This window comes from Pteronotus mesoamericanus, unplaced genomic scaffold, assembly GCF_021234165.1.
Source record: "Pteronotus mesoamericanus isolate MK-2021 breed Mesoamerican mustached bat unplaced genomic scaffold, CSHL_Meso_final contig_32, whole genome shotgun sequence".
NCBI classification, from domain to species: domain Eukaryota; kingdom Metazoa; phylum Chordata; class Mammalia; order Chiroptera; family Mormoopidae; genus Pteronotus; species Pteronotus mesoamericanus.
Window position 1 is genome coordinate 335,791 of NW_026555134.1, and position 24,078 is coordinate 359,868.

The following is a 24,078-nucleotide window of genomic DNA, read 5'->3' on the forward strand; positions in this document are numbered from 1 at the left end:
TAGAACCTCCAGTGCTATGCTGAACAGACACGATTTTCAAGGTTTATCCATGTGTCAGTGCTCACTTCTTTTCATGGCTGAGTAATATTCCAGTGTATGGATAGACAGCATCTTAATTATTCATTCATCTGCTGAAGGACTCTTGAGTTGTTTTACCTTTTGATCTTAGTGAATCCTGCTGCTGTGAACATGTGTGTTTAGTGTGGATGTATATTTTCAGTTCTCTCGGGTATGTACCTAGGAGTAGAATTAAATGCTGGGTTATTTGATAGCTCCATTTACTTTTGGAGGAATTGCCATATTTCTGCGAAGTGGCTATTTTTTCTTTTGAAGGCTGGGACCCTTGCGAAATGGGCTGTTATGTCAGACATGGCTGTCAGTGAATACTTACTGGGTGTGTGCAATAGAGCTGTGTATGGGCCTGGGTTACCTGGTCCCCATGTCCTGGGTGGGTGATAACTGCAGTTGTCACCTGGCTATGCCAGGCTCATCACAGTCTCTGTGGGTGCTGTTTTTGCACTTGAAGATGAGGACATCAAGGCTCCAAGGTTCTTGGAGCTGCTGTGTAAGCCTGCATCACTGCGTTGTCTGGGTGCTTGACTTAGGAGCAGGGGAGTAACTTTTCTACCAGCTGCACGCCTGGTGGTCCTTCCTCAAACCTTGGTGGCAGCTTGCATGCGTTACCCGTGGAGTCCAGATGAGTCCGCTCTCTTAGGCCACCTGGCCAGTGCTTGCTCTCGGTGGGTTCTGGGCTGGCTGAGCTAACCCTGCATCTCTTCCTTTTCAGGCCTCCTCGCTGGAGAGGCAGAGCCCTCAAGTGGCCTCCTGTCTCACCCATAGTCTGTGCACTGCGGAGCCTGGATTGCCAACAACAGCAGGTGCCTCTGTTGTCCTACCTTCCTCCTGCCCAGGGTTGTCAGGGCCACTGCGGTTGTAAGAGATAGACCCTTGCTCTGTCTGGCGAGACAGAGGTGGTGTTCTGAACCCCCAGATGTCAGGGAGAGGGGTGCAGGCAGAGTGGCCAGGACTCTTTGTTTCTCGTTCCAGGGGAGGACCAGAGCGCCTCACCAGGGGTGGGGCTGGGGTTCCTGCTAGTGCCTGTGCTGAGGCTGAAGAAAAAACAGGGGCTGTGGGAGGTGGAATGGTTGCTCTGTGGGCACCATTCCTAGGTGCCCTGCGCCTTCCCGGAGCTGGCCGCGTGCCCCTTTCCGCCTGGCCGCTGCACTTCCTCCTACTACTGCTAGGTACTTTGGACCCATGTGGAGGACCAGCCTTGGCCTTCACGGCTTCCTAGCTTGGGTTGATGGAGACCTATATATTTTTTTGTTTGTTTCTTTTAAAATTCAACTTACTGCCCTGGCCAGCTTGGCTTATTTTGTTGGTCACCATTCTGCAAAACAAAAAGTTGCCAGTTCAATTCCTGGTCGGGGCACATGCCTGGTTGTGAGGCTGGTCCCCAGTCCAGGGGTGCATATGAGAGGCAACTGATTGATGTTTCACTTCGATGTTTCACTTCCTCTCTTTCTCCCTCCCTTCCCCTCTCTCTAAAAACCAATCAATCAATCAATCAATCAATCCTAAAAAATTTTTCCACTTACTGAAGACCAGTCATGGAGAGAGAGCAGTGAGCACATCCTTACTCTTTTGGTAAAACCTAAAATCTGGTAACATCTACTACCCATCTGGCTGTACATGGGGCACTGCTGTGGCCCTGCTGAGGGAGAAGAAAGGACTGGCATTTGTTGGGCCTACTATGTGCTGTTCATTGGCCTTCTCCCTGCACTGTGCCTGCAGTGACTCATGGAGGTGGGTGTACGGCATCGCCCCTGGGTTTCTGGAGCTGAGGGCATTGCTCCAGCTCTGCAGGCACCAGGGACCAGGTGTGCAGCCAGCTCTGTTGAGTCCCTGTGCTGTGTTCACACTGACTCATCTGGGACTCATCTCTTCCCTGTCCACTTGTTCTCTCCCCAGACCCTTCCCTGCAGGCATCTGTGGTCAGGGAGAACAAACAGTTCTCCGGGAAAACACATCCCTGAAATGCCCAGATTTTGCATGCAGTTAGCCAGGTGTGCTCTTCTGTCAGGAGCCCTTCTGTTGGGAGTTCTCACATGGTGGACAGATGTTGCTAACCACCAGGATGTACTGACATGCAGCCTCACACACACACACACACACACACACACACACACACACACAGAGCCTCATAATGCGCACACTTATACACACTTGTGCACATACAGCTGCACACTAAATTTAGGTAAACGTATTCAGGTGCACATGCACGTATGCATGCACACACATACAAGCACAGCCACGTGCACACACGTGCACACACATGTACACAGCCTTATGCGGCCATATGTGGCTGCCCACATGTGTGTATGCACAGCCTCACAGCTGTATGCATACATCTGTATGCACATACACAACCTTTCATATATGCATGTACACACACACACACGTGGCCATATGCTGTGGGCTTTGTCCCTGGTGGCAGTTGAGCCACTGCTGCTTTCTCTTCCTTAGCCATCTTCAGTCTTAGTGCAGTGATGGGACTGGTGGGGTGAGGAGCTCACGCAGGTGGTATCCCCTCTATAGGTGTGTCCATGGGCTCTGCAGACCAGCAGTTCAACCTCGCAGAGATCCTGTCACAGAACTACGGCATCCGGGAGGAGTGCGAAGGGGCCGCGAGACGGCCGGAGCAGCCTGAGGAGGAGCTGGACAAGGACTTCATCTCCCAGGTACTTGTGAGCTGAGCCCATCACCCCATGTGGGTAGAGCGCTGCTGGGCAAATTCCACAGTTTTTCTTTTGGCTAAATTGGTTTTCAAATCGCTCAGATTCTACAATAAGTTCAGCTTGCACATCTGTTTGTAAAGCTCCAGGCTCTATGCCAGGTAGGAGCTGACGTCATAGGGCACAGGCCAGACCTGGACATGCCTTCAAGGGGCTCTAGAGCTTTAGACCAGAGGGGCGGCTAGAAATTCAGCCTACCATTCTCAAACTTTCTGGCCTCAGGACCCACTTGTCCTCTTAAAAGTTATTAAGGATCTCTAGCAGCTTTATTGATGCCGTGTATACACAGTAAGCCCATTGTTAATGGAAATAATAGATTTTTATATAACTTCAAAACAAAACAAAAATATTAGGGAAGAGTGGAATAGGTTTTGTTTTTTTTTAATTAATTTATTTTTAGAGAAGGGGAAGGGAGGGAGAAAGAGAGGGAAAGAAACATTGATGTGTGAGAGAAGTGATAGAAACATCATTTGGTTGCCTGTGACCTGAGTGGGAATCAAACCAGTACCCTTTCGCTTTGTGGGACAGTGCCCAACCAACTGCGCCACACTGGTCAGGGTAAGAGTGGAATAGTTTTATATTTTTGTAAATCTCTGTATGCAGGAACAGCTAAGAGAACCCAGCTGGTGTCTTAGGGAGATGTGAGTCTGTTGTGATGTGTCCTGGTTGAAGTGTGAATCTGGCCTCATCAGATCTGTTCCTGAAAAAAGGGTGGAGTATTTAACAACCTTTTCAGATAATTGCAGTTATTCTTTAATGCTGGACCAAATTTCAGTAACTAGTTATTTTGTAAAGGATGATTGCAGAGTAGATTCTATAGCCATATCTAGTGAGCTTCCTGTACTAGGTTACGTTGCAATCTAATGGTCTTGAACTTGGTGGGGATCTTAACTCAGGTGTGATCTTGTCACCTCTGCACTGGTAACATGTTTGCAAAATCCTCGTTCCCTGACATGTAGATCTTCTACGTGTTGACAAGTGTTCACAATATAAAATCTAAAAACAAACATTTGTCAGTATCACAGATGCGGAGTGCTTACACACCAGACATCTATTTTGTCATAGTTCTGGAGGCCAAAAGTCCAAGATCCAAGTCTTATAGGACTGCTTATGGGGAGGTCCCTTTCTGGTGTGCAGATGCTGCATTTTTATGGGGTGCTCACATGAAGGGGAGAGAGCTCCCTCATCGAATCAGAGATCAGGGCTGCACCTTCATGAACCATTTAACTTTTAAATATTTCCGTAAAGGTTCATTTCCAAATGAAGGCAGTCAGGCTGGGGATTTAGGGACCCAACATATTAATTGGGCAGGGGGGCACATAAATATTTAGTCTATAACAGACAGTATCAACACTGATCTTACGAGGTTTTAAGTACTAGGATTTTTTTTTTTAAGATATTGACTACAGGGCATTTTAGCTTGGGGCCATGGATCGCTTGGTGCCAATTTGTTCTTATAACCAAAACAAATGTCTTCTCTTTAAAAAAGAAAAAACAGTGTAAAAAATTGCAACATGAATTTATAACTTTATCAAAACTCTCCAACCTAAATCAGGTAATTAGTCGCTAAATACCTAAATCTAGATAAAAACCAAGAGAAAGAAAGACTATATAATATCCTGTGTAAGAGCAGAAAGCCTTCCATTTTGTATTATCAGGTTCACATTGTCAGATTCATGTTTTCCAAAATTAGAATTTTTTGCTTAAAAGCTCATTTCACTCTCACAGCAACCACAGTCATTTCTTTGAAAGTAACTAACCACCTATTTTGTGTCTGAGACAACTGCCTGCCTGGTTACCTTCTGCTTGCCATTTAAAAAAAAAAAGTGCTGGTTTTGGGGTGGGGGGGAGAGAGAGAGAAACATTGATTTTTTGCTCTTCCAATTAGTTATGCATTCATTAGTTGCTGTTGTTTTGTGTCTTGACTGGGGATCGAACCTGCAACCTTGGCATATGGGGACGACGCTCTAACCAATTAAGCCACTTGGCCAGGGTTACCCAACCTTTTATTTAAGTAAAGATAGTGCTGCGTGATGAAGGCAGCTTGCTCACCTCACAACTTCACTCTTAGAAGTGCGTTTCTTAACAGTTACCACCTCACTTTGGGATGTGGCAAGTACTTCCTGCATGCTTCCTATTTCCTCACACAGAAAATTAAAATGACATCTGCTCAGGATGAAAGTTAACAAAATCAATAATCTTATACAGGATATTCTCAAGTGAGACTGACATCTTTTTAAAACTGAGTGTGACTGCAAGGAACATGCATTGGGGACTTAAGCACTTTGTGCTCCTGCCTCCAACAGAGGGTGTTGTCCACAGACCATTGACTGCTCCATCAGTGCAAGTGCCAGCGTTGTGGGAGACAATGATGGCATCACAGTGTTGTGAAGGTCCCAGGGAACTCAGGCATCTTTGGGCCCCTGTGTCAACCCCTCCAACAAATGCGTAATTAGAAACTGTGATGGGCAAAATGAATGTTCTCCATCCTGTGTCCTGAGAGAACTTGCTTGGCAGAGGGGAGGAGTGCCCCCTGAGAGGAAGGGCTGGGAGGAGGCTAGGTGGTCTTGTGCAGTGATGGAAGTCCCAGCATGAGGGCAGGAGTAGCGGGGGTGGGGGGGCAGATGCTGACTCCTGAGGGAAGGAGAACGCTTGCTTCAGAGGCTGGAGGCTGACGGGGACCTCTGGGATCAGGGCAGAGTGTGGTCAGAAGGCACCGGCCTCAGAGGAGTGGAGGCTTATAGGATGGATGGTGAGAAACAGTGATTTGAAAGCAATATTGGAGAGGAAGGTGGTGATAGTTTTTTTCCTCTTCCTTACCAGTAATTAAATGTCTTATTTCCATTTCTTGTCCTATTGGATGGACTCGAAGTGTCAAAACAGTGTGAGTAGCTCTGGTGTTCCCAATGCTGCCTTTCTGTTATGAGTGGGATGGGGTTCCTCGGGCCATACACTGTTGACCAGCCAGTGCTGACAGGCTCTCTTTTACAACGACAGAGCATCCATCTCTTTCCTTAGTGTACTGAGGGCTTTGTAAAATCAGAGGTGGGCATTGGATTATACCAGATGCCTTTTCCACATTTATCCATCCATAGGTCTTTGCTCTCCTGATACATTGATGTCATAAATTGTGATAGATTTCCAGATAGCGTGCCATCCTTGCTTTCCTGGAGTCAAACCTGCACCTGCTTGAGCAGGGAAGCTATTCTGGGCAGTGCTGTGTGGACCGAGAGGCCAGTCCTGGCTCCACCCCTCAAGGCTGGTGACCTTGGGCACATACTAACCTCTCTGGGCTCTGGTGTCTCATCTGTACCTCTCCTGGGGCTCATAAGGGAGTCTTGGGTGAAGGACTGGGCTTGGGGTTGGGCTGGGGTGACTTGCTATGAATGTGACAAACTGGCCCTGGTTGTGGTGGCCAGTAGGGCTCCAACAGAAGGAGGGAGAGCAGAACCCCTACAGCAGCCCCTCTGACAGCCCTGTCCTCCCTCAGAGCAGTGACATGCCCCTTGATGAGCTGCTTGCCCTCTATGGCTATGAGACATCAGACCCCATCTCGGAGCGGGAGAGTGAGGGCAGCGATGCCACAGCCAACCTCCCGGACATGACTCTGGACAAGGTGAGCGGGGTCTCTCCCTGGGAATGGTGGGAGGGCTTAGGGAGGGCAAGCACGAGGTCTTGGAAAAGCAGAGGTGCTGTCAACAAGCGTGAGGCCTGGATGGCTTCTTAGAGGGCCCTGCTCCCTGTTCCCGAGTCATAGCTGTTATAGTCGGCTGTGGCTGCCCACCCGGGGTTAGAGTGGCCACGGGGAGGGGGCTGGGACGGAGAGACCCTGACCGCTGGCCGAAGGAAGGCAGAATGGACACTGGCTTGGAGAAACAAGCTGGGAAGGAGGAGAACCAGTGAGGTCCTGACGCTCCGGGTCCTGACCGGGTCAGGGGTGGTGCCGGGAGGAGGGCTTTATTGCCAAAGCTGAAAACCAAGTGCACACGGAGAGAGAGCAGTGACCAGGGGCTTTAACTGTCCCCAGCCAGGCATAGGCGATGTCCCTTTCCAGGGTGCAGGGGTGTGGGATTGGGGACCACACGTAACCATGCTTGAGCCCTCGCTGCTCCCAGAGGGAGGTCCATCAAGTTCGTGTCAATGTTGTTATTATTAGTGTTATCTTAAGCTTGTTAAAACAAACTGCAAAAATGTTCTTTACTTTTTGTTAAAAGGAACAAATAGCGAAGGATTTGCTTTCAGGGGAAGAAGAGGAAGAGACACAGTCCTCTGCTGATGACCTCACTCCCTCCGTGACCTCCCACGAGACCTCCGACCTTTTCCCTAGCCAGAGCGGACGTAGGTGTCCTGCCTGCTCCTCGACTTGGGCTGGGTTGAGCAAGGCTCTAATGATGCAGACAGAGGGGGCCTGGGCTACTGGGGGCAGAGAACTTGCGCGCAGATGTCTGGTGCTCCAGGGTCCTCCCCTGGGGCTCATAAGCAGGGAACACGCCCTGTTCTCGATCTGAGCCTCTTTGTGGTTCCCGTCTCGCCTGTGAGCTGAGACTGAGTGGCTTTGGTTTCCATGAGGAGGGAATATTTTGGTTGTTCCTATAGCCAAAAGCCTGTCAGGTGTGGGGGAAGTGTCCTGGCAGCATGAGGTGGTAGGGGCTCATGGCCGGTGGTGAGCGAGTCGCTCCTTGTTTGTCCATTGCGAACCCATCATCTGGCCGGCGCCTGAGACACGCTTCTTGCCGGGAGTGGCATGGTGTGGGGGTCAGGTGGGTGTAGAGTGGGGTGGCGGCTGCAGCAGTGAAGACCCTGGGATCTGCTGGCCTGGGGATCCGTTGCCACAGATGTGTCTCACCTGCTCCCCTTTTCCCAAAGCCCGCTTCCTGGCTGGCACAGACAAAGAGTTGGGCTCTTCCACCTCGTCTGACACCGAGGAAGACCCTCTTCCTGCCAACAAATGTAAGAAGGTGCGTGGCCTTGACCCCGCAGTACTTTCAGCATGGCCTCTGCAGAGACACGTGCATAGCTTCTGAGAGGTGGGCTGCACTGGGACTTGACTATGGTGTTGGGACCTTGGGCCCTTGCTGCTGTGGCATCGGCCAGCCGAGGGATGTGGCCTCAAGGTTCCGCTCCGGGGGCCCTGGGCTGGGCATCAGGACACCAGGGTCCTCAGGCCTTACGCCCTTGTCACATGACTGGCTATACAGAACAGACAGACAGGTAGTTGGAGACATGTAGCTGCTCACATACCCACACATACCCAGGTCTCTGCCTCCTGTTCTCAGGCCATTGGACTTGGCGCCTGGAGTAATGGAGCACAGATTGACACAGCCCTGGGCTCCGGGCAGTAGCAGGGCCTCGCATCTGCCCTGACTTTCCTGAGCCTTTGTCTTTGCAGGAGATCATGGTTGGGCCTCAGTTCCAAGCTGACCTCAGCAACCTGCACTTGAACCGCCATGGTGAGAAGAGTAAGTGGGGCCTGGATCATGGTGGGGACAGGGAGAAGAAGATGTGAAAACTTCACTCCGGTCAAGAAGGAACTTGCTGCACATCCACCCAGAACCAGTTCCCAAATCCTCAGAGGGAACCTGAAGGACCCAGCTTGGGTCAGGTGCCCGCCCTGCACCAGCTATGGGCCGCAGGTTTGCAGAGCGCTCCGTCGGCGGGAGGACGCAGGGAGACTGGACTCCTGCCGAGCGCTCTGCCCTTGTCCTCTGGGCATTCACATTCTTCCCCCTTAGCCCACAGTCCTCTTCCTTACCTTGTCTGTGTCCTCCCTGCTCTGCCCTTCAGGGTACTTCCCAACCGGCCTTGGTGTTTGTGTGTTGATCCCACTGCAATGTGTAGTGGCCTCTGTTCTTTGAAACAGGAATTGTTATCTCCATTTAGAGGTGAAGAAAACAGGATGTGAAGTCATCTGCCTATTGAGTCTCATTTTTCTTACCCCAAAGCGTCTGCAGGCCCTGGGCTGGTACTTTTGGCTCAGGAGGCTTTTCCCAGATGATCCTGCAGCCGGAATTGGGGATGGGGTAGCACAGATAAGGAAGACAGGGACCCTCAGTAAAGAGTAAGGCATCCCGGGGCCAGAGGCTGGGACACAAGTGTGATGGAATGTGCTTGCTCTTCTGTAAGCAGATTGGGCAAAGGGTGGGAGACTGGAAAGTGAAGTGAAGCTGGGCATAAGGGACACTCCCGGAACCCTCTCCCAGAGAGGCATCTGTGCACACACCTCAGCTACACCCTCAGAGAGGCTGGAGCCCAGCCATGAAGTCTGTCCCCCTACCCTTGTCCTCTCCCCCAAGCCTGCCCTGCATGGAGCAGGTCTTTGGTCCTTTGGAGATGGGAGTTGGCCTCTCATTCATGTTACGCTGAGATTAGATGCATGCATGTGGCATGTGCATCTTGTATACTGTTGTGTCATGTTCCCTTTATGGGTGTACTTAAATTGGTCAATACTGCAGTCATCTGCAGTTGTGATTATGAATGTCCTCAGGTGTGTCTTAGTAGACACACACATTTGTTCCTGGGTAGATGGCTGGGAGGCGTATCGTGGCCTATGTTAGGTCTGTGGAATTGCCGAAGGGGGTTCTACCAGCAGCGTGCGGGGCTCCAGCGCTCTATCTCCTCATCAGCACTTGATATCGTCTGCCTTAATGACTTGAGCCCTACGGTTGGGCTGAGTGATGGCTCATGATGGCTTTCATTTACATTTCTCTGATGAGTACTGGTATGTGTGCTGGCCATTTGTATATCTCTTGTGAAGTGCCTGCTCAAAGCCCTCCCCTTTTATGAATCCTCACCAGGATTTAAAAACAGGACATTTTTTCATTGCTTTGAGGTGGGGGTCGGGGGAGAGACAGACAGACAGACAGAGATGTGAGAAAGAAACATCGATCAGTTACCTCCTGTACACACCCTGACTGGGGATCAAACCAACCTGGGCATGCGTGCTGATGGGGACTTGAACCTGCGGCCTTTTAGTGGACAGATGGTGCTCCAACCAACTGAGCCACCTGGTCAGGGCTCCCCATTTTTAAATTGGGTTGTCTTTCCCTTTCTTATTTGTGGGGTCCCGCCTGTGGTCTATATACAAGTCCTGTGTGGGCTCTGTGCCCTGCACGTGTTCTCCCAAAGTCACACGTTTTCTCCCAAAGTCCAGCTTATTAATCTGTATTTTAACCCACTGTGTAGGCTGTTGAAGGGAGTCTCTTCAGGTCTGGAAGATCCTCTCCTTTATTTTCCCTGTTACATTTAAGGCTGCGATGTACCTTAATTTGATTTTTGTCTCATGGTTGGAGGTTGGGGCCTGGTTCCGTTTGTGTCCTGTGTGAGTATTCACTTGCTCTGGCACCACATACTGGAAAGGTCATTTTTTCTCCACTGAATCGCCATGGCTCCTGGGTCCAAAACCAGCTGTTGGTGGTGCGTGCGCTGTTTCTGGGCTTCTGCTTCCACAGTGTCTGCGGGGCTGCAGGTCCTCCAGCCTTAAGTATCATTGCACATCCCATTAAGTTTATAAATTAGCTGTGTGTTGCCACGACACTGCCTGTCATTTTTACTTTGAGATTGTCCTTGCCAGGCGTTGGGGTCATGTATGCTGCTGTGTCACCAAGTGTGCTGGCAAGTACCTTTTACTAACATCTGGGAGAATTTGTGTGAGAGTGTTACTGTTCCTTGTTTATATGTTTGGAAAAATTCCCCAGTGAAGCTGTCTGGGCCTGGGATTTACTTTGGTTTCATGTTTTTGGAAGATTTTTAATGATAAGTTTCGTATATTTAATAATATAGTTCTATCTAGAGTTTCTGTTTATTTTGATAAGCTGCATTTTTTGGGTATTTATCACATAAGTAAGTTGCAACTTTATTGTAAAAAAGATCATAATATCCTTTAATCTTAATGTCTGTAGGATCTAGAGTGATGTCCCCTTTTTGAGTCCCGATATTGATATTTTGCATTTTCTCCTTTTTATTCCTTCTTGATCAGCTCTGTTAGGAGTTTGTTTGTTGTATTACCCTTTACAAGGAACTAACTTTTGGCTTGTTGATTTTTCTCTGTTGTCTGATTGTGATTTAATTGATTTTTACTATTATCTTTATTTCTTTCCTCCTAGTTTATTTCATTTTGGTTTGTTACTTTTTCGTTCACATTGCTATGACTTCTCTGACTTGGAAATGTTCTGCTTAATTTCCAAACGTGGGGGAATTCCTAGTTATCCTACTATTAACTGATTTCTAGTTGAATTCCAGAGAAGATACTCTGTGATTCTAGTCCTCTGAAATTAGCTTTGTTTTATGACCAGTACTTAGTGTATTTTGTAACTGCTGCTTTCTGTGTTTTTGTATTTCAAGTATATTTTCTGTAAATGGCATATTTTTGGATCTAATTTTTTATCCAGCCTGATACTCTTGTGCCTTTTAACAGAGAGTATTTAGCCTAGTTACATTTTAGACTACCTTTCATATAATTGTGGGAACAGTTGGGATAAGTCTTCTGTTTGTTTTCTCCTTGTTTCATCTGTTCTTTTTTCCTTTACTTTCTCTTGTCTACTGAAAAAATTTTTTTTTTATTCTCATCCAACGACATGCTTATTGATTTTAGAGAGAGAAGAAGGGAGGGAGAGAGAAGAGGAAATATTGATGTGAGGGAGAAGTATCGATTGGTTGTCTCTTGTGTGCGCCCCAAATGGGACCAAACGCATGACCTTTCAGTTTACAGGACGATGCTCCAACCAACTGAGCCACGCTGGCTCACAGGCCACACGCCTTGTCTTCTTTCTGATTAAGTAGTTTTAATTCTATTTTTTTCTTCCTCTTTGAGATCATAAGTTAATTTTTATATTACCTCTTCAGTGATTATCCTAGTTTAGATCAGTGATTTTTCAACCAGTGTGCCATAAGAAATTTTAAAACATGCAGTACCTATTTAATGAGGGACACTGACCTCTTTTCCCTCAGATTATCAAATAAAAAAAAATGACAGTTGTCCTGGCCAGGTGGCTCAGTTGATTGGAATGTCGTGCTGTGCACCCAGGTTTGTGGTGTGCTCTCCAGTAGGGCCTTGGTCTGGGTGCATACAGGAGGCAACCGATCAGCGTTTCTCGTGTTGCTGTGTTTCTCTCTTGCTGCTTCTCTCCTCAAAATCAATAAATACGTATCCTCGAGTGAGGATTAAAAAAAGAAAAGTCAGCCAACACAACAGTAGCCATCTGGTGTAAATGATTCAAAATAATACCTATTCTGTTTTTGTCAGATTGGTAAGAAATATATTTTTTGGTGTGCTGCAGAATTTTGGTAATTAGTTTATGTGTGCCATGAGGTGAAAAAGGTCAGAAATAGCTGCTTTAGATAAGTGCTCCCTAGTCCCTCGCCTCTCCTGTCCATTGTGCTGCTGCTGCAGGGACTACAAGTGCTGCAGTGACAGTGTTGTGGCTTCCACGGCAGACGGTCCTCAGCCTCATTCACAGCTGCCTGGGCAGCGCTGTCCACTCCCCCCAGCTTCCGTCTGGGATCATTTCCCTCCACTTAAAGAACTTGCTCTTTAGTATTTCTTGTGATGCTGATTCATTCTTTCAGCTTTTGTTTGTCTGGAAAGTCCTAACCTTGATTTTACTTTTGAAGAGTATTTTTATGTGTCTAGATTTCTAGACTCGCCAGCTTTTATCTTCTCACATGTGAACTGTTCCATTCCATTGTCTTGGGCATCTGTTTCTGTGAAAAAGTCAGATGTCTGTCTTAACTGTTTCTCCTGAAATTCTTGTTCACTGTTTTCCCTGCAGGCTGATGACATTTTTCTTTTGTCTTCTAGTGTTTTGTCCAGATTTGCCCAGATGTGGTTTTCTTTGTGTCTGTCCTGAATTTCTTGGATGTGTAGTTCGGTGTCATGCATCAGTTTGGAGACTTCTTGGCCATTGTCTCTTCAGATTTCCTTCTGCCCCATTCTTTGCTCATTTCTTCCATCACTCAATTATATATGTGACTGTCTTTCTCATCCCCTATGTTGTCTTTAAATTCAGTTTGATTCCTTCTCTTTGGTTTTTATTGAATTCTTACTGATTTTTCTAATCATGTCTTCTGCTATGTCTAGGCTACTATAGAGCTAGCTGTTCAGTGGGTTCATAAATTCACAATTTGTATTTTCGAGTCTTGGAAAATTCATGCGTTTCTTTGAAGTCCTGTCTGCTAAATCTGATTTTCAGCCATTTGTGGATTTACTTCTGTTGTACCACAGTTTTTCTCAAGTTCATACTCTAGGTTGATGGAGGGCTAAGGTTATAGGATGCCGTTTGTGTTTTCCAGAGAGGGGCCCCTTGTCCTCTCAGGCTAATCACTCTGGTCTAGGCTGGGACTTGCGTCAATATGGAGGTGGTAGGAGGTAGCTCCAGACCCGCAGGGTCTTTTGTGCCAGGAGAGGACACAGCCTCCGTGGTTCTCAGCACCAACCCAAGAGTTGTTTGTTCCCAGGCAACTTTCTAACCAGAGAGATTCCAGTGTAGGAGCTGTTTTCCTATGTGTGTTTTTCACTTTCTGGCTACTGCGCTGTGTTGGTTTGTATTGTTTGAGTTTCAGGCCCTGTGACTTCTCCCTGGTTAAGAGGTGCTGGCACTGGGGGCTTCCCAGACCTGACCCTGGGCTCTCCCTTCTGTGTCTTCCTCATCACATCCCTCCGCAGCTGGAGGCTGCCATCCTGCTGCCGCAGGGCAGGACTCCCCTTCCCTGGGCAGAGTACGCTCATATATGGCTTGGGTGGTGCTCTGGTTAGAGTGGTTTCGGCCTTAGCTAGACCCTGGGGCCCAGGTCTCACTGCCATCACCAGGTCTGGCCTCTTTGCTCTGCTTCCTTGGGACTCTTTTTCAAGGCTTATAAACTGCAAACGGGTTTATCCTCCCTGAACCCATTACCTACAACTCCCTCTCCAAAGGCCATGCTCGGAAGTCCCCCTTCCTCTACCAGGCTAGTTGCTGCCTCCCCAGGAGGTAGCCGTTCTTTGGAGGAGCTGTCATGGCCGGCCTGGCGGGTGCCTGTGGGGGAGGGAGTGTGCACTCTTTGAGGTGTGAGTGTGGACCGCATGCCCGCTGCTGACCCTGGCTGTCCTCTGAACAGTCTACGAGAACGAAGACCAGCTGCTGTGGGACCCCAACATCCTCCCTGAGAGGGAGGTGGAGGAGTTCCTGTACCGGGCAGTTAAGCGGAGATGGCACGAGACGGCTGGGTCTCAGCTCCCGGAGGGAGAAACAGTGAAAGATAGTGAGCAGGTAGGCAGCACGCTGGGTGGCGTGGATACCCCCAAATCCCCACCCTGCTGGTGTAAACACCTCCCATATCTCACCCCTCAGCAGTGGTGTGAACTTCCCCTAGCCCTGCCCCAATGGCGGGGTAAGTGCACACTGATACCCCCGGTGGTGGTATGAACAGCCTCATGCCCCCCACCCCTAATGGTGACGTAAACACCCCCGTATCCCTGTCCCAAGGGTGATATACATGTCTCCCATGTCCGCACCTTGATAGTTAAACGCACCCTTAGATCTGCACCCCAGTGGTGGTATAAATGCTCTCGATATTCCTGCCCCAGTGGTGGTGTGAACATCCCCAGTATCCCTGCCCCGATGGCGATATAAATGCCCAGAACATCCCCACCTCAGTGGGGTAAATGCCCCTGACCCCCCCCCCCCCCGACAGTGGTGTGAACACCGCCATGTCACTGACCCGGTGATGATGTAAACACTCCCCATATCTGTACCCTGATGGTGGTGTGATGCCCCCCCATCCCCATCCTGAAGGTGGGGTAAATGCCCTCCATCTCCCTGCCCTGATGATGAAGTAAAACACTCCTGCTGTTGCTGCTGGTGAGCAGGTGGGAAGAGGCTTTTGCTCCCCCAGGCGCTGTATGAGCTGGTGAAATGCAGTTTCAATGTGGAGGAGGCTCTGCGGAGACTGCGGTTCAACGTGAAGGTGATCCGAGGTGAGCTCCCCGTCTGCCTGTCCCACCCTCGCTGGCTGTCCTGGTCCGGGCACTGCTGATGCCACTGCCCCCTCCTGGTTGCAGACGGGCTCTGTGCTTGGAGTGAGGAGGAGTGCAGGAATTTTGAGCATGGCTTCCGAGTGCACGGGAAGAACTTCCACCTGATCCAGGCCAACAAGGTGAGGACCTGGCCCCTCTGCTCCCACTGGGCTGCACCATGGCCTCCTTGGGGCTGGGAAGGTCTGGGGAGCCTGGGCGCATGGCACCCTACACCCCATAGCGTCGGGTCCCCACTCCCCTCGCCGGGCTCCTGAGGCTCCTCTGAGCCCAGGGCTGAACCTCCGGTTCTGCCTCTCACTCTCGCATGCCTGTTGTTTCATTCTAGTCTCCTCGGCCAGGCCACTTTCTTCCCCCAAAGAAGGCTCCGATGTGGGAAATAATTGGCCTACAGGTGAATTTTAGTAGTCGTGCCTGTATTCACCATCGACCCTCAGCCCTTAGTCATGGGGATCAAGGGTCTCCTAGTTCAGTCAAACCAAGGAAATAGGTCTCTCGTGCTACCTGTGGTAGAGGCGCATGACTGGAGGGGCTGGTGAGTGCCACGTCCCTGCCCTCCCTTAGACCTGAGTCTTGTCTTCCTTCTCCTGGACCTGAATTCCTCTGTCCTTAGGCCTGAGTTCCCCCCTGTCCTCCCCTGGACCTGAGTCCCTGTCTTTCTCAGACCTAGGTCCCTCTCTCTGGACATCTGGCTAGATGTGCTCCCATGACTCTGTTTCAGAGCTTGAATTTCCCTTTTTCTTTCTCATCGCAGCTCCCCCTCCTCATCCCTGCTCCCAGTGGTTTTACTGCCCTTCTAGGGAAGCAGCCCTTGCCCCTTCTACTATTCATGGTGACACAGCATGTGGAAAAGCAGGGCCTGGTGAAACCTTACTCGTGTTCGGGGCATCTGTCCTCTCTCGGGAGGTTGGAGTTAATGAGACACCTATGCTGGGCCACTGTAGGGACAGGACTGTACTCAGCTAACCTTCCCCGTGTTGTTCCAGGCAGCACTAGATCCTCTAGGTGGGTCAGCTCCCGTGGCTTGAGGCGGCACGCTGTTCACTGCGTTTCCACTGCAGCTGAGGCTGCTTCTGTGAGCAGAACCTCATGTGTTATCTTCTAGGTGCCCGGCCCTGGTCGCCATGTGCATTTTAAGTTTGCACTTACCCTGGCCCCAGGGAACTGTGACACTCTCATTCCTAGTCAGACCCCTGATGTTGAACAGGATCTTTGGGGAGAGAAGACAGCTTGCGTGTGCCCTGCATGCCCCCCTAGTTCCCAGGACCCCCTGGGCTCTGGTGTCTGTCCCTCATCCTGGGGACCAGCAGTGGTTCTCTCGCATTGTAGCTACAACACAGTCTTGGCCTTGCTGTGGGGACTTCTCCAAAGTGAAGATGATGCCCTAAGAGGTTTTGCCAGGTGGCGTCTAGCTCCATCCTGGACCTTTGTTCACAGTGTGTTGCCCTTACCTTTCGAGGGTGCTTGCGTATGTGATCTGAGTCAGGGGTTCATGAAGCCCCAGTGTGTTCTTAACGGCAAATCATGTGCTCCTAGACAGCTCTTCCTGGGGGTGTTAACGATGTTCCGTGGGAAAACATGCTTGGCCAGGCTGCAGTCTGCCTTCTCTGGGTGGGGGCTCCGTCCCTGGTGTCTGCACTACCCAGCCCCCCTGCTACTGGGCCTGGGATGAATGGGGCATGATGTGGACACTGCGGTCCTTGGGAGCTTGGTGAGGTCCGGGGTGACGGCAGTGGACACTGGGCATGTGGGCCCCAAATGAAGAAGAATGGGGTCCTATGCCAGCAGGTGGTGGATCTCTCTGAGATCGGGATGCCATCATGTTCAGGGCAAAGGGGTGAGCCCTAGACATGGGGTGGCCTGTGAGCCTTCGACGGGGGCTGGAGGTGAGAGGACACGGGGTGTGGGCAGGGTCTTGGAGAGCTATGGTTGCTGTGACCTGTTGCCACTGTCCTGGGAAGTGGAGGTGGCTGGGCATGTGGGGCCCAGATGACACTGTACTGTCCCCCAGGTGCGTACAAGGTCTGTGGGCGAATGTGTAGAGTACTACTACCTATGGAAGAAGTCTGAGCGCTATGACTACTTCTCCCAGCAGACACGGCTGGGACGGAGGAAGTACGGCCCAACAGGAACCACGTATGTGCAGTGGGCTTCCAGCAGGGTCTGGGGGCAGGGGAGCACTGGGGGTCCCGGAAGCACCTCCCGCCCAAGGCACCTGTCTCCATGTCGCCCTCTTTTCTCAGGGATACAGACCAGGACCTAGATAGTAGTGACCCCGATGGCCTCGCCCGTCCCCGCTCCTCACCACCCTTGCCCCCTGCCACTGATGGCCTAGGCCCTGAGCAGGACCCCCTGGCACGGATGCACATAGGTAAGAATGTGGGGTGGGCCCCTACCCTTGGAAGGCCCCCTTGTAACTAGCACCCTGACCTGTGCCAGTGGACACTAAGGAGCAGAGGTCTGGAAGCCATCATCACTCCACCCCGTGAGGGGTCACACATGTGAGATGTCATAGGGGCTTGTCGACTTTCCATGTGGAAGGGACCTGTGTGCGCCCTGCAGCCCAAAGTAGGCGGCACTTCTCTGCGCCCTGGGAGGAGAGGGGGCTCCTCCCTGGGTGCCAGGTGTTTGGGGGACCCCTTTCTGGCCCCAGGTCAGGGGGCTTCTCTCTGAGCCCCAGGTTGAGTAGGTTCCTTTCCTATCTCCAGGTTGGGGATTCTTCTCTGGGTCCCCGGTCGGGGAGCTTCTCCCCAGGCCTGGGTTGGGGGGCATCTTTTTGGGCCCAGGTGGTGATTGCTTAGCCCCAGCTGCCGTGTGGGAGGTCTGGGGGTGTCTGAGCCCTCCTCAGTGTCCTGGGCCACACACCAGAGCAAAACAAGGCCTGGTTCATGACTTCCGTTTCTGAAGGTCACCGCAGAGGGAAGGACAAGGACCTTTGTTCCCTAGGTCTGTTGGACTCAGGTTTATACTATCCCCCCGTTCCAGAATCCGGTTGGTTTTGTGGGTTGTCTGGAAGGGCATCCACATCTACCCATTCTAAGTTGCCTGTCACGCACCCATGTACAGAGCTCCACAAATTCCACGTTTACCCTGACTTTGCAGTGCACTGAAGTATTATTTTGTTTTGAATCGGTTGTGTTCTGTTTTGAGGAACAGGAGTCACAACCTTTCAAGGCAGGCCTAGTCACACAGTTCAGTGTAACTAGTTTCTTCGTGTTCATGTGTATTTTCTGTATTTGTGTGAAAACACTTGTGAGGAGGGGCCTGTATACTTCGCTGTCCCTGACAGGCTTGGCCAGAGCCTGCATAGGTTACAGTGTCACTGCAAAAGTGAGATTTTGAGCAAGTGCACCTTAGCCAGGGTTGTTGTGGGTCCTGGGAGGGCTGGGCGCGGGCTGCTGCGGGGAGGGGCCTGGCCTCAGCCGTGCTCTCCCCGCAGAGCCGCTGAGCGTGGACAGCATGGCCGGCAGTCTCGGTGAGCCCGAGGAGGGCTCCGACGGCCTCCCGTCCTCGGAGCCAGGGCCCTGTCTGTTCCAGCAGCTGGACGCTCCCCCCGCTGTGCCCCTGCCCCAGCGGCCCTCAGCCCTGGCCGAGCCGGCCTTCTGCCCCGCCGCTGCAGCTGCTCCAGAGCCCGGCGCCAGCCCGAGACTGGCTGTGGACTTGGCCCTGCCCGGGGCCCTCCCTGAAGAGCTGCCCCTGGTCTCCAGCCACGTGGATATGGACGGAGAGCCTGAGGAGGCTGTGGCCCCTGCACAGGTGGCCTTGTCGGTCACTGAGTTTGGACTCATTGGCATTGGGGACGTGAATCCTTTCCTGGCTGCCCACCCAGCGTGCCCGGGCCCTGGGCTGCACTCGGAGCCCCTGTCACAGTGAGTGCAGCCCCCTCCCTGGCGGCCCCCAGCCTCAGGCTGAGCTGAGGGGGGCGGGAGGGGTCTGGCCTGAGGGCCTGAGGGCGGACGGCCCCCATGGAGAAGGCTGTTTGTTTCTTTAGTTTTATTTTCTACTTTTAATTTGGCTTATTTATTTTTTTGACTAGGTAATACATTCATATGGTTCAAAATCCAAAAAGGTACAAGTGGGGCCAGTGCTAGTCTCCTCTCACCCCCACCCCAGCCACCAGCCCACCCCAGGCACACGTGAAAGCACGGTCTGCTGGGGGAGGCGAGGTTGGGAGCCACGTGCTCGGCCCACAGCGCTCAGGCCGCGCGCTCTGCGGGCCTGGACTGACCCTCTTTCGGTCTCTCTCTCGGTCTCTCCCCTCACTGCAGCTGTAACGTGATGACCTGTTGACTCCTGGCCACGGGCGGGCGTGTGTGGCCTGGACTGGACTTGGGGCCACTGTGGGGCCTGCCTCTGTCAGTCTTCCCGACCCTTTTCCTCGTGGGCCTCGGGTAACGCCTTCTCTGCTTCAGAACCTTCAAGGACTGGGGTGAGCAGTGGCGGGGCTGTTAGCCCTGCCCCTCCCCACACACCGACCGGCACCCTCAGCGCCTGGCACCACCGCCCGACTCCAGGCTGCCACTCACCGTGGGACCCGTTGGGCAGCTGGGTGCAGAGGGCCGGGTCCCCTCTAGCCAGCAGAGGCGAGGAAAGGCATCCCTGCCTGTCACGGGGAGACAGGGCAGGATGAGCCCTCCCCCCCCACCAGCAGTCTCCGCCCAGGGAGCCCCCAGCACTCTGCTCGGCTCTGTCTCCCCGCACCTAGCAGGGCCATGGGCTGCCCCAGCCCGGGGGTCGGTGGGCAGCTGCTACTCGGTGCCAAACCCCACGGGGCACAGAGCCATATACCTCGACGTTGGCCCCGCCCCACCCTTGACCTCACCCACTCTGTCCACTTCAGGAAAAGCCGCACTTTATGCCCATCTGCCTCCTCTCTCTATCCGCCCCAGGGCCTCCTCAGCAGCCTTGTGCGGGCGTGGGTTCCAAGAGACAGGTGACTGACACCCCCTGTTGCCTGCAATGCTGAGGGGCCGGGTTCCAGCCTGTTCTGACCCTGCAGGTTGTATTTCTGTTGAAGCTCCCCAGCAAGATGGTGTGGGGTCCTGGTCCTTCTTTCCCCCACCTCCTTTGTTTTATTTATGTTTCTGTTTACAAATTGGAGTGGGGTCCTCCAGGGGGACAGGGCAGCTCTCCCCAGCCCCTGGGTGTCACCAGGAGAGTTTTGGCGTGAGCCCATCTGCAGAGTTGGACTCGGCCTTTCCTGTCACCCCACCAAGGACCACACTGTGAAGTGATAACTGCCTTGAACCCCTTGCTGTTTTATTTATTAAACTTGATTTGAAGCCCTGTGGGTGCCTCGTGGTGGATCGGGCAGGGCGTGAGGAGGTGCCAGGAAACCACGGGTCATCCTTGTCATTTAGTCGCTGACAGGAGGGAGGTGGTCAGTTAAGTGGAGGGGACATTTGGCCTGGAACCTGAAGGCGAATCCCCCCGTTTGGGTGAGGGCTGTGGGAATCAGGCCACGGCCGCTGCCAGCACAGAGTTGGGCAGGGGCCCGCGTCCCACGAAGGAGGTGGAGGGCGGGAGGGAGAGGAGCAGAGGGGCGAGGCAGGCAGCCGGTGGGTTTTGTCCTGAAGCCCCTGGAGGGCTAAGCAGGGGCTGGATCAAGAGAGGGTCCTCAAAGCTCCCCTAGTGGTGGTGCAAACAGGTGGGACGGGGGCAGGGGACATGCCCGGGAGGGATGGGCCTGGACCAAGGGAGTGGAGGTCCAGGGCAGATGGGTCGGCCCGGTTGTGCTCAGGTGCGTGGGAAAGTCAGGTGTCTTCTGGAATTTGGGGCTTAGTCCCTCCGAGCGGGTTGTGCCAGCACTGAGAGCCGGGGCACTTGGGGGCGGGATGCCAGGGACAGCAGAGTGATTTTCACTGGGGTTTTGTGTCTATTTCCTTGAAGCATTTTTAGAGCTCTTGCTCTACAATATTCTTGTTTGCTCTGCTTCTAGAAAAGCTGCCATCCTTTGTGTTTTTACTCTGCTAAAGTTCGTATCTTTTCCCCTGGTTTTTTAAAATTTAACTTTTCAGCTGTAGTTCACAATGAATATTATTTTGTGTTGGTTTCAGGTGTACAGTACAGTGGTTTTTCCCCTGGTTTTGAACAGTTTGATGTGTAGCTTTTTCAGACTGGCTTCTTTCACTTGGTGATGTGTGCCTAAGGTCCCTCCACATCTCATGGCTCCATAGCTCGTTCTTTTTATTGCTGAGCAATGTACCATCAGATGGACGATGGTTTATCGTCCCCTCACCTGCTGAAGGAATTCTCAGTTGCTTTCAGGTTTGGGCACTTACAGATGAAGCTGCTGTGAACACCTAAGCAGGTTTTTGTTTGGATGCAATGGACACAAGTTTTCAACTCTTGGGTAAATACCCAGGAGCTGCAACTTAGAGTGTGTTTAGTTTTGTCAGAAACCACCAAACGGTCCTCCAAAAGGCTGCACCAGCCCGACGCCCCCGCGGGAAAGGAGAGCCCCTGCGGCTCCTGGGCCTCGCCAGCCCTGGGTGCTGCCCTCGGCGTGGCTGCCGCCTGTTCTCACAAGCTCGCGGGGGCATCTCGTCATCTTCTGTAGCCTTTAGAGATGAGCCCTCGTTTCTTCACACAGGCCAAGAAGATCCTCAAGGATTCCTCTGTTTTTGAAACATTTTTTCCTTTTTTTGGTAGGATCAGTATTTTAAGATTTTATTTATTTTTAGAGAGGGGGGAAGGGAGGGAGAAAGGGAGAGAAACACGGGTGTGAGAAACTGATCAGTTGCCCCTCTCATGCACTCCAATCGGGGACCTGGCCTGCAGCCTGGACATGTGCCCGGACTGGATCGAACTGGCAGCCTTTTGCCGTGTGGAACAACACCCAGCTTAACCGAGCCACACCGGTCAGGGCAGGATCAGCATTTTAAAGATGTCCCTTTGACTCCTGGTATCTAATGAGAAATCGGTCATTCTTGTGCTTTCCTAAATGAGGAAACATCTCTTTCTCTGTGATTTCCTTTTCACCTGTACACCAGCTTTTGAGTGTGATGTGCGAGGTGTAGGTTTCCACATGGAGCTTCTTGGGCCTTAGGGCTGCCTTGTATTAGTGTGGGGATTCTTGGCTGTTCTTCAGGTGTGTCGACTGCTACCCCCTTCTCTCTCCTTCTGGGCCTCCAGTTACACAGGAGGGCATTGGGCATTGTTCTACAGATTTCCTTGTTTTATTCTATTTCTATTTGGATAGTTGCTATTGACCAACCAACCAGTCTTTGCGGTCCCTGGTCTTTTCCTAGCTCCAGACTGCCATTCAGCCCATCCCATATCTCCACTGTTTTCTGTCGCCCCTGCCCCCCATTTCTCTGCAGAGATTCTCCATGGTTTTCACCTTGTCCTCTGCTGTCTTTGACCTCCGTAGCGCCCTGTGGCAGCACTGTTCCTGGGCTGCTGTGAGGAGCACACTGAGGTGGGGGGTGCCGGGCGCAGTAGCGCCCCGTGAGTGCCTGGAGGCCAGGGCCGTGCTGTGGCTTTCACCACCCTGGAGCAGGCTGGATTCTGCCTGATCCTGGGGCTCGGCGATGGAGGCTTGGAAGAAAATACTTCAAAGCACCACTCCACCCCAAGCAGTAGTCAGGCAAGGTGGGAGTGTGGCTCAGGGCTGGGCTGTCCTTGAAGATCGCTCTGGTAAAAGAAATGAGCCGCTTGTGGCCTCGTCCCGTGAAGCTCCAGCCCAAACTGAGCCCCTGGAGCCGCAGTCACTCTAGTGACCGCAGGGCCCAGCACTGTACGTATTCACTACGTCACTCTTCATTCAGCAACCATTGATCGAGCACCTAATATGTGGGGTCCCAGCCCTCCTGGAGCTGACTCTGGGGAGAAGACGACAGTAAGCTGACACACAGGCCAAGGTGGCGCCAGAGCTTAGGGGAGGTGGCAGGCTTGGGTGGGTGTAGGGCAGGGAGGGCACTGCAGTTGGGGTCATCCGTGTGAGCTGGTGACTCCATCCAAGACCGAAGGTTCCCAGGATGCCGACTTGGTCCATGCTCAAACTGGGAAGATTGCCCTGCCCCTGGTTCAGGTGGCACAGCACTCGGACAGCGGAGCCTGTAGCTGAATGCTGGTCTGGGATTCTGACTCGCAGGTGGCTCTGGGCACCCAGCCCCCCACCCACTGTGTTCTCAATTAACCTCCCAGTAGTGCTACCCACTTTCCTTACCTGCCCAAATGCACCCATCCCAGCCACCCAGTGGTGCAGTCTTGACTGCAGGACCCTCAGCAGCGGGCAAAGCGCCCAGTCCGGGAGACAGCTCCCAGTGTGGTCTGAGCCCCAAGAGTATAGAAAGAAGTGGGAGTGCTGGCTGCACTCAGGTGGCACCTACTGTGTGCCAGGTACCTTCCTGCCAACGTGCCAGGCTTTTTTTTTCTTTGCTATATTCCTCTTGGATAACAAACCTGGAGTCCTCAGGTTCTGCCAAGGCAACAGGGTGATGTGAATTGGTAACTATCTGAGCCTTGAATGTCACTGCTTGGGAGGGGCCAGGCACCACAAAGTTGGTGGGATCTCTAGGGTAAATGGGTAAGGCCCCAGTACCTTCACTCTCCTTCCAGCTTTGTCATCTGCAGGTGAGGGAGAAGCCATCCAGTCCTGGCTCCCAGCCCAGGCTCTGTCCCCTGAGCTGGCCTCGCTGGTTCAGTTTCTCTGTAACAGACCAGGTGTGAAAACTGTCATGTGAGAGACCCCAGCCAGCAGGTGTAGAAGCCCTGACCCCAATCCTAACAATAATCCTAGTCCCTGTATTTTAATCCTGACCCTGCTCGGATATTTTAAGAACAGAAAGAGATTGAGGTCAGTGGGGAGGGGCCAATAGCCACATCAGCTCCAGCCTCATGGCCTCCCTCCAGCCACTCTCCTGGCTCAACAGGGACCAGGACACGCTCCTTCCCACCCAAGGCCTCTGCCTACAGGAGCCTCGCCCTTGGAGACCCTCCTGGGTCTGACCTTGCAGCACCCACTCAGGCTGTCTCCACCAACATGCCCCATTTGGGGCGGTGCCTCCCAGTTTACCCCTGTCCTCACACAACCCAGGACCTCCTTGATTCCAACACAATGTTGCATCTTCTCTACATTCACTAAAAGTGTTGGTGGGCTGTCAACTCTGACAGTGGTAGTCACCCCATTAGACTGAGGTTAAAGTGAAAAAGTGCAATAATAATAATGGTGCCAGCTATCATTTATGTGATATTTTTGCCAGGCTTCAGTATTTTATCAGGTAATTCTCACAACACCCCTAATTCAGTTTGTGTTGAAAGAATGAACGAAAG

The 24,078-nt window shown here is 52.1% G+C and overlaps 1 protein-coding gene across 1 annotated transcript in view; it reads left to right on the forward strand.

Annotated features, from left to right (window-relative positions):
• Positions 1–20,084, forward strand: part of MIER2 (MIER family member 2) — a 29,641-nt gene extending 9,557 nt beyond the window's left edge. Inside the window, exons 2-14 of the mRNA XM_054575998.1 lie at positions 788–878; positions 2,599–2,741; positions 6,286–6,411; positions 7,010–7,133; positions 7,662–7,753; positions 8,185–8,254; positions 13,887–14,038; positions 14,664–14,745; positions 14,830–14,924; positions 16,814–16,938; positions 17,046–17,173; positions 18,242–18,671; positions 19,071–20,084. Coding sequence (XP_054431973.1) covers positions 788–878; positions 2,599–2,741; positions 6,286–6,411; positions 7,010–7,133; positions 7,662–7,753; positions 8,185–8,254; positions 13,887–14,038; positions 14,664–14,745; positions 14,830–14,924; positions 16,814–16,938; positions 17,046–17,173; positions 18,242–18,671; positions 19,071–19,092 — 1,680 coding nt within the window. The 3' untranslated portion in view covers positions 19,093–20,084. The remainder of the gene's footprint in view (positions 1–787; positions 879–2,598; positions 2,742–6,285; positions 6,412–7,009; positions 7,134–7,661; positions 7,754–8,184; positions 8,255–13,886; positions 14,039–14,663; positions 14,746–14,829; positions 14,925–16,813; positions 16,939–17,045; positions 17,174–18,241; positions 18,672–19,070) is intronic.
• Positions 20,085–24,078: the final 3,994 nt, after the last annotated feature.